The sequence below is a fragment of the Wickerhamomyces ciferrii genome, contig 00212, assembly GCF_000313485.1.
Source record: "Wickerhamomyces ciferrii WGS project CAIF00000000 data, strain NRRL Y-1031 F-60-10, contig 00212, whole genome shotgun sequence".
NCBI lineage: Eukaryota > Fungi > Ascomycota > Saccharomycetes > Phaffomycetales > Wickerhamomycetaceae > Hansenula > Hansenula ciferrii.
In genome coordinates, this window is record NW_011887528.1 from 60,224 (window position 1) to 76,467 (window position 16,244).

Here is a 16,244-nt window from a genome sequence, read left to right on the forward strand (position 1 = left end):
ATGGGCGTGGAAGTATCTCTTTTAAATTGGCACATATATCCTTGAGCCATTCCCTACCATTAGAAAACAACTTCTCATAATTCCCAGTCATCTTAGCTCTAGGTCCATCTCCATCTGTTTGAAGTTGTGTAATTGCTCTGATGAAGTTCTTTGTAAAGGGTTAATACCAGGAATATTTCAGTTATTATTATGCTTTGACTCAATGAAGTATATTTCCTGATCGGGATATTTTCTGGTATTTTTGAATCTCGATCTCGGTCTTTTTTTTTTGAAGTATTGAATTTTTATTTCTATAAGAACAGTTATTTTGTAGTATTAGAGATTGGAAATATAAGAGAATAGTGTTAAAATGGGGATTGTGTATGTGATCTATACAATGTTGGATTACTAAATTGACATACTAACAGAAAAAATAGGGAAAAAATTGAACAAATTAAAGAGGAATTATCTCGTACCCAAAAGAACAAAGCTACTGAATATCATATTGGTTTATTAAAGGGTAAATTAGCAAGATATCGTCAACAATTATTAGAACCACCTCCAGGTTCTTCTTCATCACCAGGTCAAGGTTTTGAAGTGCAAAAATCAGGTGATGCTAGAGTAGTATTAATTGGGTTCCCATCTGTTGGTAAATCATCATTTTTATCAAAAGTTACCAAAACAAAAGCAGAAATTGCACATTATGCTTTCACAACTTTAACTTCAGTTCCAGGTGTTTTGGAGTATCAAGGTGCTGAAATTCAAATTGTGGATTTACCAGGTATTATTAGTGGTGCTTCTGAAGGTAAAGGTCGTGGTCGTCAAGTTGTTGCAACTGCTAAAACAAGTGATTTAATTGTTATGGTTTTAGATGCTACAAAATCTGCAGAACAAAGAGGTATTTTAGAAAGAGAATTAGAAGCTGTTGGTATTAGATTAAATAAACCAAAACCAAATATTCATTTCAAAACTAAAAGTTCTGGAGGTGTTAAATTAAGTTTTACAACACCACCAAAAAATCTTGATGAAAAAATTGTTCAAGGTATTTTAAGAGATTATAGAATTCATAATGCTGATGTTCTTATTAGAGATGAAAATGTTACAATTGAAGATTTCATAGATATTATTAATGATTCTCATAGAAGTTATATTAATTGTCTTTATGTTTATAATAAGATTGATGCAGTTTCATTAGAGGAAACTGATAGAATTGCTAGAGAACCAAACACGGTTGTTATGAGTTGTGAGATGGGACTTGGTGTTGAAGATGTTGTTGAAGAAATATGGTATCAATTAGATTTATTAAAAGTTTATACTAAAAGAAGAGGTATTGCAGTGAATTTTAGTGATCCATTAGTTGTTAGAAGTAAAAGTACAATTGAAGATATTTGTAATTCAATTCATAAAGATTTTAAAGATCATTTTAAATATGCATTAGTTTGGGGGTCTTCAACTAAACATAATCCACAAAAATGTGGGTTAACACATTTAGTTGATGATGAAGATGTTGTTTCCATTGTGGCAAAATAATTTCCATAGCTTACAATATATATTTATGATTGGTAATATAATGATTTCATACTATGTACATGAATTATGATATTTATACAATCTATTTTTGAATACCTCTTTTTTCTAAGAAATCTTTAGCTTCATTAATTTTTGTTGCAACAAATGGACTACCACCTTTATCTGGATGATTAGCCAACATAATTCTTCTATGGGTTTCTTTTAATTTTTTCTTTGTTAATGTGGTTTCTTTTAAATTTAAGATTTGTAAAGCTTCTTTTGCACTCATTTTAGGACCAAATCCACCTTTATAAAAAGCTTTACCATCTATACCTGGTTGACTTGATTTGAAACGACCAGCAATAAAATATGCTAAGAAGAACCCACCAACACCGGTCAATATTGGATGATTACCCATGGTGGTTAAAGTTTGATCGAAATAATAATCTATAGAACCTGGTTTGGCATTTTGTGGTTGTTGTGGTTGTTGTAATTGTTCTTGTTGATTTGGTTGTTGGTGTTGTTCAAAAGTGATTTGTTGTGGTGGTTGAGGTTGTTCACCTGGAATAGGCAGCACTGGGATATCGATGGATTGAGGAGCCATTATGAACTTGATATAATATATCTATATATCTATCTCTGAGTATCTGTGAGTATGAATATATCTGAATATCTTCATGTCTTTAATCAATTTTCATTGAAAAAATCGGTGACTTTTTTCGAGATTTCCCCAAAATATTCCCAAATAGGCAGTCCACCCAAAAAGGAAATGGTTATGCTGACACTGCTCATCCGATGAGCTTCGCGAAAAGAAATTTAAAAAAAAAATTTAAAATTTTTATTATATAGAAAAGTTTATCAGACTGAGCTTTTTTGATCTTGTGAGCTTTTTAATAGAATTAAAGCAGTTCCACCTTTAAATAATGAGAGTTTATTCATGTCATTTTTGCTCTTCCCCAGTGTATCCCGGTCATGGGATCATGTTTGTGCGTAATGACGCTAAAGAGTTTAGATTCTGTCGTTCCAAATGTCATAAAGCATTTAAACAACGTCGTAACCCAAGAAAATTAAAATGGACTAAAGCATTTAGAAAAGCTGCTGGTAAAGAATTGGCTGTTGATTCTACTTTAACATTCAGTGCTAGAAGAAACGTTCCAGTACGTTATAATAGAGATTTGGTCTCCACAACTTTGAAAGCTATGGCTAGAGTGGAAGAAATTAGACAAAAACGTGAAAGAGCATTCTATAAGAATAGAATGAAGGGTAATAAAGAAAGACAATTAGAATTAGATAAGAAATTAGTTGAAAGTAATCCAGAATTATTGAAGATGAGAGAAGTTGAAATTGCAAGAAAATTAGCTAAACAAGAAGCTAGAGAAGCTGCTGCTCAACAAGATGAAGATGAAGATGTTGAAGATGAAGAACAAGATGAAGATGAAAGTGAAATGGATATTGAATCTGAAGAAGAATCTGAATCTGAAGATGAAGCTGTTAAACAAAAAGTCTTGTTGAAAAACAAGAAACGTTCAAAACGTGTATTTTAGATTATCATGTCATTTTATTAATTGCATTTCATATTAATTATACAACTTACAAAATTATTTTCAAGTCTATTCCTTTTTTTATTATTTTTGGTTTCAAAATATATAGATTATATATATTACATATGTACAGTAAATTTTTTAATGGAAAATAAAAGTTTTTCAATATTGGGTTTTAATATTTGATTCTTCTTGTTGATTGTAATATTTTGGTTTAATATTTGCATTATTTGAAAGTTTTTTAAAAATACCAATAAATCCACCACCAACAACTTTTGTACCAACTTTTGGTCTACAAATAACACCAACTTCTCCACTAACTCTAATATTGGTATAACGAACTTCCCAATCTTGTAATCCACCTCCCATACCTGGAGTTAATTGAATGGTTTGTGTATGTGTTAATTTAATATCACCTTGACTTTGTCTAATTACGTTTAATAAATCTAATATTTGTGTAACTGAAGGACAGAAAACTATCAATGGAGCATCTTGTTTTAAATCTTTAGCAATTTGTTCAACTTCTAAATGGAAATTTGGCATATCTAAAAATGCACCACTTAAAAATCCATCATATTGATCTTCATTTGAATTGATTTTTTCTAATGATCTCCAAGATTCTGCTTCATTTTGTAACCATTCACTTGGTGAATTTGCTACATGATATTCAACATTATCCTCATAAATACCACGTCTAAAATTCCTTATAGTAAGTTGACCTCTTTCTGAATGTAATTTATTATGATCTATAGTATGTAATATACCACCTCTTGCACCAAATTTCTTATTGAAACAGTTTAATGGGTGAATTTTCGAGCATAATGCTAATGATAATGAACCATGTCCAGTACCAGCTTCTAATAATTGTATTGGTGAATCCACTAGTTTATTATCTTCATCTAATTCTGGATAATCAAAATGGAAATCTGCTAAATTGGCAATGGCAGCAGCATCATAAGGATATATTGGTTGTGCACTTCTTTTACTCAAATTAATATAATCCTCCGTGCTAGCCTGTGTGACTATAAATGAAGATTTTTCTGAACTAGACTTTACAATACTTCTTGATTTCAATCCCACTATATCATCATGCTTAATATGACCATCAAACACATTAGTCTTCCCACCTGAAACCAATGGATTTGTAAGCCAAAACTTGTCTGCACGTACAATAGACCTTAAGAGAGCAACATCACCAGCTTTGAACGAGCTAAACCATCTTCGTTGAAGCATAATAATATTAGGCAAGTATTTTTTCATTTTAGGTTAGTAAAAAAAAAGCTCATCTCCAAGTGTTTTTTTTTTATAGATCACCGAGAAATCAAAACATTGAGACATAAACATTGTACCCACTGAGCAGAGGAACTAAATCACAACCTTTTATATGGATGAAATGCATTTGGTGACAAACTTGAACGACATTAAGAAGTATCATAAGAAGAACCATGTTGTTAAAGTAAGGGTTTTTGGTACTGTGATGGATTTCAACCCAAGGAAAGGTTCAATAACAATTCAATCAATAAATCTATTTACCCAAAATATAATTACTCCAGGCACAGTTATTTTAGAGTTGGATCCAGATAGAAGTTTAACTAATCCAGAGGTAACATATATTGGTACTTTAGTTGATGTTTATGGGTTATACGATGGTGATAAAGTTATGTTATTAGATGTGAAGTTCCCAGGCACTAGTGCAATATCTAATGATGAAAATATTACTATTTTAAAACAAATGAGTAATTTAGATTCTATTTGAAACCAAAATAATTTGATTTTATTACAAAGAAATTTAAACATTTTAAACAAATAGATATAATACAGATATAATGAAATGAAAGGAAAGGAAAATAAATAATAAAAAAAAAAAAAGAGAAATCTTAAAACGCCTATTGAAAACCTCCATTACCTAAAAATTGATCCCAAATTGTATCCATTGAAACTTTTGACATAACTTCAAAAATCTTTTGTTGTTCTCTATCAGCTTGAACAAATGATTCATCCAATGCTGATGTCAAAGGAGGGGTTGATAAACTTTGATAAGTCATTTGTGGTTGTTGAAATTGTGAATTTGCAACTTGTGAGAATTGAAATTGTTCATCATTAATATCATTCCCATTATTTTGTATTGGTTGATTAGTATGATTAATACTATTTTCTTGTGAATCATCGAAAACTGAAGAATATTGGAAATCTTTAAAAATTGAACTTTCTTGTGGATTATTTAATTGAGTGAAAAATCTATCAATATCATAAAATTGTTGTGAAGTAATTTCATTATTAACATTTTGAAATTTTAATTTTTTAATTGCTAAATATAATATATCAATAGTTTCAGAACAAGGTTTTGCAGCATCACAATTTTCCACTAATGAGTTTAAAATCTCTTTAACTTGAGAAACAACTTTTTCAAATTGAATTAATTGAATTAATGAATTATTTGAATTAAATATTGAATAAAAAAATGATGTACTTGCAAAGAATAAATTATGAACAGTTGCCCATGTATAATTAATTGATTTTGTTTTATAAAAATCCCAATAACATAAAATCATATTTTTAGATGCTTCAAATATTATATGAATTGAATTTTGATCTAATTTATCATTTTTTGGAGTTATACCAAATAATAATAATTTTGTATGATTATAATTCATTCTAAAAAATTCAAAATTAAAGTCACAATTTGCCTTTCTTGAAGTTTTCAATGGAATTGTTTTGAACCAAACTTCTAATCTTTGATCAATATTTAATTTCCATTCATTTAAATTTGAATAAAATCTTGGTAAAACTGAATTGGGGAAATATAAAACATGTAAAATTTCTGATTGAATTCTTCTAATTTTGAAAAAATTTAATGAAATTAATTTATAAGTTGGTAAAGAATTTGATGCTTTGGCATAATCATTAATATCTTCAAGATTAATAAGACAATCATCTAATTCAATTGGGAATTTTGTAGATATGCTTTCCTCAGGTATACCAAAAGGACGACCCAAATAAAAACAAATTTGTCTATCTAATGAATAAGCACACCAAAATAATCTTCTTCTCATATCTTTAATAAATGGTGTAAATTGATTATTCATTCTTTCAGTATGTAATCCTAAATCAACAACAAGTCTTAATGTTGTCCCCAATACATACCATACACCAGGAGTAGAAGGTCTCATTATGGAATATTGTGTTAATAATAATAATCCTTGTAAGCATTCCAATCTATCAGCAGATGAATATATTGGCTCAACAAATTTCATTGCTTCAACTCTATAAGAATTTGATATTTCAGCTTTATATTGTAAAAGATTAACAGATGAAGCAATTGCAAATATTAAATTTAAGAAAAACAATGGTTTTTGGAAAACTTTGGGTATTTCATCTGGTGTATTTGTCGAAGATTGAATATAAAACCATGTATCTTTTTCATCTATAGGTGAAGTATCTAAATTCATTTGAGTATAATTTGAAGCCAATGTAACATTTGGTGATAAATTTCCATAAATTGGTTTATAATAATTATTTATAAAATATTCACGATGGATTATAGGTAATTGAGTATTTGATTGTTCGAAAAAAGTTTTTATGAAAAATTCTGCTGTTGGTTTAATTGGTAGTCCAGTAATTGCATTTTTAGCGGGAAATTCTTTAAATGGTGTCTTAGTTGTAATAGAACCAGTTTCACTCATTGATGAACTTGGTTGGAAATTAACAGCAGTAAATAATAATTTAGCAAATGAGATCCCTGAAGAGTCACCAATATAAAAGGAGCCGCTATTACCATTTGTTGATGATGGAACAGCTAATGTTAAACTTGATTTTATGGAAGAATCTTGATCTTTTGAGTCATCTATTGTGGAAGGTATTTGATATGAAGGTGTAGGTGTTTGTACTTGGGAAGATGGGGTAGCACCAATGCCACCAGCGCTACCATTACTAAGCTTCAGTTCAGGGTTTATACCATTTTGTATCAACATTTCCTCTAATTTGGCAACTTTATCTTCAAGATAAATCACATAAGATCTTGGAACTTGTCTTCCAGTAGCAGGATCTAAACCAACACATTCAACACCAGCTTTTTCACATTTAGCACAACTGGGGAATTTTTGATCACATTTAGTTTTCTTTTGTCGACACCTTTGACAAGCAGCAATAGATCTTGATATTCCAATGATTGTAGAAGATGGTCTTGCCCCAGCTTCTGGAGTGGTACTATTGATTTGATCTGCAGCGTCCTTCACAACACCACCGCCATTCTTGACACTCTCCTTCCCTGTGTCAGTCTTCCGCCTTTTCACCATACTGTGTGTGTATCTCTAAGATAATCCCCCTTATCCCTTTCCTTCGACTGCAATAAAGTTGGTTTCACTCCAGTGTAATTTTGCCTATTGTTTTCTAAAATGGTTGTATGAAATTTTAACCGGAGAGCAGCAACGACACATCCGGACATCAATTGAATCAATGTATCGGTGAATGAATACCAAACTAAAAACACTGGTGAGATAATCTAAATGGAGCAGGATTACCAATGGTTTGACAAATTATCAGCTACGGTTTCTCATTGAAGTTCTACTGATTTAATCAGATTCTTATCAACATCACTATTATTGACTTCCCTAATAGGAAATCCAAGTGCACTTGTATTAGCATATCAACATCCACCAAAAAACCTCCTTCCAATTTTCGCGAACCAATCTCACCAAAACCAAAATCAAAAATATAACAACGACGCTCTTTTCCACTATTTTGATCAACTTTCTGACAGGACATCGATGACAACGTACGAAAAAATCGTAAAGGTATGTATCCAATGCAGATTGGAAACTAGTGTGCACAAATACTAACAGCTTCAGGGAGCCACCAAGATCAAAGTGAGTGTCAATTGGGGAAAATGGCGGAAGGTTTATAGCCCCCCTATTAAAATTTAACTAGTATGAGAATGGTATGGTACTAACGGAATATCTTCTAGGTGGCTGCCCCAAAGCCAAAATATATCGAGCCTATATTGCTGGCCACTACTGACAAGAGTGAATTCAGACAGGTTGTTGCTGCTCTACAAAATAGACTAGGTGATACCGCTTGGTCCATTGTCTATAAGGCCCTTTTAGTGCTTCATATCATGATTAGAGAAGGTGAAGCGGACATAACGTTGAAATATCTATCCAATCATTTACACTTTTTTGACTTGAACCAGATTAAGCAGATAGGTTCTGGTGATGCTAAACAATTGACTCGATATGCTAAATATCTTGCTGTGAAATCTAAACAATATGGTAATGTTGGAATAGATTTTGTACGTGATGAACAAATCAATAAAAAAGAAGGTGGTAGACTAAGGAATTTATCAATAGATAAAGGTTTATTAAGGGAAGTGGAAAGTGTGGAAAGACAGATTGCAGCGCTTGTACGTTGTAAATTTTATGAATCTGATATCAATAATGATATTGTCTTGACATGTTTTAGAATGTTGGTTAACGATTTATTATGTCTTTATCAAACTCTGAATGAAGGGGTTATAAATATATTGGAACATTATTTTGAAATGTCAAAATATGATGCAGACAGAGCATTGGTTATATATAAGGAATTTGTTGAATTGACTAAAGATGTCGTTAATTATTTGAGAATAGCTAAACATTTAGAGTATGCAACAAAACTTCATGTTCCAACAATAAGACACGCCCCAACTGCATTGGCTAATAGTTTAGAAGAATATTTGAATGACGGTAATTTTGAAGTTAACAGAAAACAATATCTTGCAGAAAGAGAAATTAAAGGTAAGAATCCAGATGCCAAAAGAGAAATTCCATTTAATAATAAGTCACAAAATGAACAACAACAACAACAACAACAACAACAAACCAATGTTCAACCAAATGCTACTGGATATAATCCATGGGCTTCTCAACTGGGATTACAAGCTGTCAATTTGAATGGATACCAATCTCAACCACAACAAGTTAATACTCAGCAACCTCAACAACAACAACAACAACAACAACAACAACAACAACAACAACCTTTAGTACCTCAGCATACATCTAATCCATTCCTACAAGCTCAAGCAACAAATCAAGCTCCACAAGTTCCTCAAATTCCACAAGAATATCAACAACAATTTCAACAACAATTTCAACCTCAACAAACTGGATTCCAGCCAATTCAACAAGCTCAGACATTTAATTTTGTGGGAAATCAACAACATCAACCTCAACAACAACCATTCCAATCACAGCAAACTGGATTTCAACCAAATGGATTGCAACAATCTTTTTCAACTGGTATAATTCCAAATCATACCGGTGCTGGATTCGGTAATTTCAATAATGCTACTCAAATTCAACAGCAACCAACAGGTAATCCATTTTTACAAGGTCAACAACAACCAACCCAACCTTTCCAACAACAACAACAACAACAACAACCACTTAACTCTGCGCCTAAGGAATTGAAATCTTCTAAGACTGGTAATAATCCATTTGCAATTGATTATAAATCCAACCAAAATTCTATATCAGATAATAATCCAGCATCAGGTGCTTTTGGATCCAACTTAGTGCCTCAAAAGACAAGTAATCCATTTGCTGCTCAATCAGCTTCGTCCTCAAATCCAAATTCTACATTACATACTGGTCCATTGACAAGTCAAGTGACAGGCACGAATCCATTTCAAAAGGCAAGTTATACATCAAATAGAATTTCAACAAATAATCCTATACAACCACAACAAACCTTCGGTGGATATGAGAATTTGCCTACTAATCCTGTATTCCCCCAAACTATTCAACAACAACATACTAATCAATTTCAACAAAAGGCAAATTGGGATTTACAACAACAAGTTGCATATAATCAACAACAACAATCCTACCAAAATCAACAACAGCAACAGCAACAATCATTCCCAAACCAGCAACAAACAGGAAATCAATTTAGTTTTCAAGCATATGATGGACCAAGTTTGATTTGATATCAAAACCAATGAAAACTACAATTAAATGTAAACTAAACTTCAAATTGTGTTTGTTTAGTCCTTCAATAGAAATAAACCATTGGACGTATATCAACTCAAATTAAAATTACAATGTATAATAAAATAAGATAAAAATTCAATTCTAATGTGTTACACGTTATTTTGTATAATAGTTAATTAAAGTATTAATGAATCACTATTAGTTAAAAAGGAATCTGTTTCTAAAATATTTCCTAATTCTTCAATTATTTGTTGATCTATTTGTAAATTTAAAATATCAGAGACTTCATTTTCTTTTGATGATTGGTCATTATTAATATCTGATTTATTCAATTCAACTAATTCACCGAAAACTTTAGAATCAACAATTTGTGGTTCATTTCTCAATAAATCCAAATAAGTTTGTGATACTGATGAATCATAAGTAGTACCAAAACAGTTAAAAAATATTAAAGTTTGAATCTTATATATTCTTTTGGAGAAAAAATATTCTGTATCGATTCTACTAAAATTCCGAATTATCATTTTGGAGTTTTGATATGCTATTCTTTTCATCTCTTTGAAATTCAAAGTATCAACATCATTATTCATAATTAAGAAGAAGTTTGCTCTTCCTGTCAATGAAATTTGCAACTGTGAAAATTTATGTAATGTTTGTAAAATTTTTGGGATAATATTAAAACTATAACCAAACTGTTGTTGTAAATTAAATTGATGTTCTTTACTTGAGTTTAAGAAATGAGTTACCGGGATGATCTTATTAGATATGGATAATAGTTGGAACATTTTATTGATGGCTCTTTCACTGTCAATTCCTGTTAAATGAATACAAATATGATATGTGACCATATAAATTACACTTGAAATTTCCATAAAGTTCAAGAATTGTGCAGCTTTCAATGCCTTATTGGGAGTTTTAAATATTGAATCTAATGAAACGTCTTCCAAGTAAACCTCTAGTGGTCTAATCAATGATTCAAGTATACTGATAGATAATGTTTCTCTAACATTAGTAATTCTTAAAGCAATTGATTTTAACAAAGTTCTAACTTTAAATCTTTCCACTGTAACATCAGTGGATATATCCTTAATTTTGGGAAAAGTAGTTGTGTATGATTCATCACGAATGAAAAAATCCGAAGCTCCATTTCTAACAAATTGCTCAGTGTCTAATTGAACTATGTGATACCATAATCTTTTGAGATGTTCAGTTTCACATTCCAAATTAAGTCCAAGACCCATGGCTATCCTATAAGCAACTATAGCAACACCTTCAGTTTCATGACTTTCAAGAGAAGTTACTTCTTCAGGTGCATTATTGTCGTAATAATTTATAATAAGTAAGAGTTGTAACATTTCTAATCTGCAACTAAGATATTGTGACTTGGTAATATCGTAACATCTCCTAGCTAAAGCAACAACTTCAGGTCCTATGGTATTATGCTCAAAATCTGTTGAATAGCCACAATTATAAAATGAAGCTGATGATATTCTCATGATAACTAACAACGTACCCAAGAATATATGATCAAATGGAGTATCAACCTTATACCTTACAGCAGGAAATGATTCAGGTCCTATATAATTTATCAAACAACTTTTAAAAGATTCTTTAGAAATAAAGGAGCAGCTTGGATACACTTCACTATCAAAAAAATGATTGACAAGGAACCATACCAGCTTTGTATCAATGATATAAGGTTTTATAACATTAAAAAGCTCACTAGAAGGTGTTGGTGATAAATTATCAGGTCTGGGATTATTGACTTCTTCTTGAATTTTCAACTGATGTTTTCTAATATTCTTCACTGAATATAATATATTCCTTATAAAAGGATCCATATTAATGATAGAAATAAATGATAATGGACCTTCTTTTGATATGAGCTTCGAACCTCTGTGAATATCTATCACTTCGTTTGGAGAAGGAGGATGCTCATCTGGAGTTGGGGGTAATCTATTAGCATCTGTGTATTCACATCGCGTATGATTAGCCCTGATACAAGTTCCACAAATAGGCTTTTCTTTATCACACTTGGTAGATTTGTTAGTTTCAGTCTTCATCATGTGAGTCTAATAACATAGATCATACCTTTAATTTCTTTTCACGACAGTGTAGGCAAGAGTTTATCACTCTTCTTCTCTTGATTCCCTTCATGTTGGGCATTATAATGTCTTATGTCTCTATATTGTGTTGATATAATAGCCTTGAATTATGACTTTAAGAATATACTTTATTATTTATTATATCAATATGGACTGTTTTGTTAATTTTTTTTGGAAGTGAACATATATTTTATGTTAAAAGTGACATCCCTTTGTCGGCCGGTAAATGTTCGAAGCAAAATAAAAAAAAAATCGCGTTTGCACTCAAAAGCCGTTAATTCGGCCGATAGCTACTAGAAAATTATAATGTATAAAATCATTTATTACTCAGATTTCAATGATTTTAACTAATATTTGTTTGAATAAACAGATTATAACAATTCAAGAGCTTTTTTAACTTCTGGAATTTCAACAACTTTCTTGATCCAAGCTTGAACATTGGCAAATTGTTCAACATCAATACCAGTATTTGATAAACCTCTAGCATGTGGTAAAGCAATCAAGTCTGCCAAAGAAATATGATCACCAACCAAGAAGCCTGATTTGCTTTGAGCTAATCTATCATCTAATAACTTATAAGATCTGATCAATTCATTGGTATAACGTTCAAGATTGGCAGTTTCATTTGGTGCATTTTTTTTGAACCAGGTGGTATTTGCTTGAGCTGGATGTAAGCCACTAACATGGAAAAAAACCAATTCAACTTCTTCCCAATGTTTTGGATCTTTTGAACCATATGAAAATTTATGTTCAGTATCATATTTTTCAGCTAACCATAACAACAAAGCACCTGATTCAGCTAATGAAAAGGTTTTACCTTCGGAATCAGCTTCAACAATTGTTGGAACTTTACCGTTTGGGTTAATTTTCAAAAACCATTCTTCTTTGTTCTCCTTGGTCTTTTGGAAATCAATTGGTCTTAAAGTGTACTTTAATCCTAGTAATTCCAAAAGAATGGCAACTTTTTGACCATTTGTTGTACCAGAAGTGAAAAACTTCAGGTATGGAGCTTCTAATGGAGCAACTTTTGGATCATTATCATTAACTTGGACCATTGTAAATATTTATTATAGCTTTTGTGTTTTTAAATCGACTTGCAGTTGAAATGCTTTGATTTTTGAAGAACTTTTGATTTGAATGTAGAATTAAAATTAGGGAGAACTTTGGTTAATTTATAAGAAATATCTTTTTTTTTCAATTTCAATTCTAATGCATCATCATCAAATTATCAGTCAATACTTGCAATACATTTGAATATCAATAAGGTGCATATATGAGATCTGTGGCTTAAAACTTTTTTATAGCTGTACTTGATACTTGATACGTGTGTCAACTTTTGCAAACATATCCACATTTCTTCATTATTTCAAATCTTATAAGGTGCAATTCAACTCATGCTTAATTCAACTACTTGTGAATGCTTTAGTAGTCGAATAGTGAACTACACCACATAGTCTGTTTTTCAGAAGCTCGTCATATAATTCGAACATGATATATGATTTGATTCGTTTGGTTTAGATTCTCGGAGCCTCAATTAGGAAATCTTATCGAACGAAGCCACATTAATATTTTTACAAAAGGGGGTTATACGGGGTTCGAATGGAGTCAATTATATCAAGCATTTATTTATATTATAAATTATAAAGAGTCAACTCAATTGAATATATATATAATTCAAAGTTTACCAGGTAAAAGAATTGAGACTTGTTCCATTCATTTCAATGACAAAGCTTTCTGAACTTCTGGGATTGCTCCAATTTTTTCAATCCATTTCTGAACGTGAGTGAATTGGTTAGCATCAATACCTGTACTTGGTAAGTTCTTTGCATAAGAAAATGAAATCAAATCAGCCAAAGAGATATGATCACCAACTAAATAGCCAGATTTATTTGATGCCAACTTATCATCTAACAACTTGTAAGATCTAATAGTCTCCTCAGTGAATCTATCAATATTGACCTTATCATTTGGTGCATTTGCTTTGAACCAACCTAAATTACCTTGAGCTGGTGTTAAACCACTAACATGGAAAAACAACAATTCAACCTCTTCCCAGTGTTCTGGTGTACTTGGATCATATGAGAATTTATGATCAATATCATATTTATTAGCAATCCATAATAACAAGGCACCTGATTCAGCTAAAGCAAAAGTTTTACCTTCAGCATCAGCTTCAACAATGGTTGGAATTTTACCATTTGGATTAATTTTTAAAAACCATTCTTCTTTTTGCTCTTTGGCACCATTCCAGTCAATAATTCTTAAAGTGTAATCCAATTTCAACAATTCTAACAAAATGGTAACTTTTAAACCATTACCAGTTGCTGCAGTGAAAACCTTCAAATATGGAGCTTCTAATGGAGAAACTTTTGGATCGTAATCATTGACTTTAACCATTTTGGATTGATTGTTCTTGGAGTTTGAGTAGTGTTAAAGAATTCTAGTCTTTGTTAATTAAGCTTTCAGCTATACTGACTTTGAAACATGAAAGTTATTGAACTAAAATGAGAATCCTAACTCTTTTATAATAATCTGATATAGAGCTCATTTGAAGTTTAGATCCCATTTATCAAGGATAAATAAACTTCTTTAAGAAATATATTCCATATATGTTTGTAAAGATCACAGATTTAAAGATTTTTTTAATGTGGCTTCTTCAATATTACTCTTCATCTCTATAGACACTAGAGAGAGTGCGAATCTTGAGAAACAAAATGCTAATATGAAAGCCATGATACTCTCTAAGACTTTCTTCAAGTCTTAATATCTTGATGTTTTTCTTCACAGATGCCACTGCCATACTTTTTTCTGTATTCAATTCAAAATCTTCCTTTTTAGGGAAACAAAACCAATACCTAAGCAATAAGTAAATGGCTTTTAGTATATGTGGCTTTAGTATAGGGAGTTTTGTGTCAAAAATGGAGCTACTAATGTTAAACTTAATTAATACATATATTATTTTCATTTGATTATTAAACAGCTTATAATTTAAAACTTAAGATAAAACAACATTTTTTGATTCTTTTTTATCTGAGCAGTTTAATGTCCTTGTTTGTGTTGAGCTTCTATATTATTTCAATTAGCACCAAAATTGATTGCTACTGGATTAACTATATCAAAATCATTGTATTTATCAAATAGTTAAGCAATGATACAACCACTATGTGTAGCTGGATCGATCCATTTGAAGTTGTCAGAGTTTTCTGGGGTTTCTTTTGGAGCAGCGAAAGTTGAAGGAGATTGCATTTTTGAAGTTCTTGATTGATTTATTATTGTTGATATTGATCAGATCATATAATGAATCATTCTCAAAACATGGAAAAGCGACCTATACTTATAGTATTTTACTTATCAATACACAATATTTGATAACAATCTCCTTATGCAATTTTAAAATTCAGTTCGTTAGGTTGAGATTTTAAAACTACTATGCATTCGGTTTTGTGATGATGTACCTTATTTCCGCTTTGGGGTGACACAATTAACCATAAACAAACTTTAACGTCAAATGAAGTACTGATTGTGGAAAAATATGTTCATAGTTGCAACAAAACTGTTTTATAGCAGCTTTGTATTTGATATTGATTACATTTTTATGATCTTTTTGGGTAGTTTGATGGGAATTGCATGTATCCATGTTTTAGTACATCGCTTCTGAATTTGGACAAAATAAAGATATATTAGAAACCAATGTACATTGAACTTTGTAGATCAACTGCACAGAAGGTAAAGCTTAATTACATTACATAAATAATGCTAAATAGTTTTTGGAAAGAAGCACCACAGCTTTCAAAGTGTTATAATTGTTTCGAGTGTGTATTGATAATACAAAATACAATTGGGAATCGGTTTGAAAAGCAATCCTGAAAATTACATGGATCAAAAGTGCGATAATTTTTGATATATTCTAGCTAGCAGATCCAATATCTATCAGCTATTGTTTCAATAAGAAAATATTCACACAACGCTTTATTTATTGAAGTGAACAATTGTGTTGTGTTGTTGCATTAAAGCGGAACTTCCACTATTTAAAGATGGTGTAAAAAGAGCAAATCAATAGTTACAAGATACACTTCAAATTCTCAAACTCAAGTATAAACACTTCATTTTCAAGACAAACCAAGGTTTATAGTATTATATTA

General features: G+C 30.9%; 10 protein-coding genes across 10 annotated transcripts; 4 read left to right on the top strand and 6 right to left on the bottom strand.

Moving 5' to 3' along the window:
* RBG2 (Rbg2p) lies at positions 1–1,509 on the top strand (the record flags this gene model as incomplete). Its single annotated transcript, XM_011274026.1, has 2 exons — positions 1–12; positions 442–1,509. The coding sequence occupies 2 exons, from the start codon at positions 1–3 to the stop codon at positions 1,507–1,509; spliced, it is 1,080 nt and encodes a 359-aa protein (XP_011272328.1).
* An 82-nt stretch (positions 1,510–1,591) lies between these two features.
* PAM18 (Pam18p) lies at positions 1,592–2,092 on the bottom strand (the record flags this gene model as incomplete). The annotated part of the gene is made up of 1 exon (XM_011274027.1): positions 1,592–2,092. The coding sequence occupies one exon, from the start codon at positions 2,090–2,092 to the stop codon at positions 1,592–1,594; it is 501 nt and encodes a 166-aa protein (XP_011272329.1).
* A 319-nt stretch (positions 2,093–2,411) lies between these two features.
* Positions 2,412–3,032, top strand: RLP24 (ATPase-activating ribosome biosynthesis protein; the record flags this gene model as incomplete). The annotated part of the gene is made up of 1 exon (XM_011274028.1): positions 2,412–3,032. The coding sequence occupies one exon, from the start codon at positions 2,412–2,414 to the stop codon at positions 3,030–3,032; it is 621 nt and encodes a 206-aa protein (XP_011272330.1).
* Positions 3,033–3,191: 159 nt separating this feature from the next.
* Positions 3,192–4,262, bottom strand: BN7_5423 (uncharacterized protein; the record flags this gene model as incomplete). Its single annotated transcript, XM_011274029.1, has 1 exon — positions 3,192–4,262. One exon carries the CDS (start codon positions 4,260–4,262, stop codon positions 3,192–3,194), a length of 1,071 nt encoding a protein of 356 aa, XP_011272331.1.
* Positions 4,263–4,413: 151 nt separating this feature from the next.
* BN7_5424 (uncharacterized protein) lies at positions 4,414–4,785 on the top strand (the record flags this gene model as incomplete). Its single annotated transcript, XM_011274030.1, has 1 exon — positions 4,414–4,785. The coding sequence occupies one exon, from the start codon at positions 4,414–4,416 to the stop codon at positions 4,783–4,785; it is 372 nt and encodes a 123-aa protein (XP_011272332.1).
* A 130-nt stretch (positions 4,786–4,915) lies between these two features.
* On the bottom strand, positions 4,916–7,324 carry PPR1 (Ppr1p; the record flags this gene model as incomplete). The annotated part of the gene is made up of 1 exon (XM_011274031.1): positions 4,916–7,324. One exon carries the CDS (start codon positions 7,322–7,324, stop codon positions 4,916–4,918), a length of 2,409 nt encoding a protein of 802 aa, XP_011272333.1.
* A 210-nt stretch (positions 7,325–7,534) lies between these two features.
* Positions 7,535–9,993, top strand: BN7_5426 (Clathrin coat assembly protein; the record flags this gene model as incomplete). The annotated part of the gene is made up of 2 exons (XM_011274032.1): positions 7,535–7,576; positions 7,993–9,993. The coding sequence occupies 2 exons, from the start codon at positions 7,535–7,537 to the stop codon at positions 9,991–9,993; spliced, it is 2,043 nt and encodes a 680-aa protein (XP_011272334.1).
* A 180-nt stretch (positions 9,994–10,173) lies between these two features.
* On the bottom strand, positions 10,174–12,063 carry BN7_5427 (Zn(II)2Cys6 transcription factor; the record flags this gene model as incomplete). The annotated part of the gene is made up of 1 exon (XM_011274033.1): positions 10,174–12,063. The coding sequence occupies one exon, from the start codon at positions 12,061–12,063 to the stop codon at positions 10,174–10,176; it is 1,890 nt and encodes a 629-aa protein (XP_011272335.1).
* A 410-nt stretch (positions 12,064–12,473) lies between these two features.
* On the bottom strand, positions 12,474–13,157 carry BN7_5428 (glutathione S-transferase family protein; the record flags this gene model as incomplete). The annotated part of the gene is made up of 1 exon (XM_011274034.1): positions 12,474–13,157. One exon carries the CDS (start codon positions 13,155–13,157, stop codon positions 12,474–12,476), a length of 684 nt encoding a protein of 227 aa, XP_011272336.1.
* Positions 13,158–13,815: 658 nt separating this feature from the next.
* On the bottom strand, positions 13,816–14,499 carry BN7_5429 (glutathione S-transferase family protein; the record flags this gene model as incomplete). Its single annotated transcript, XM_011274035.1, has 1 exon — positions 13,816–14,499. One exon carries the CDS (start codon positions 14,497–14,499, stop codon positions 13,816–13,818), a length of 684 nt encoding a protein of 227 aa, XP_011272337.1.
* Between the last annotated feature and the right edge of the window lie 1,745 nt (positions 14,500–16,244).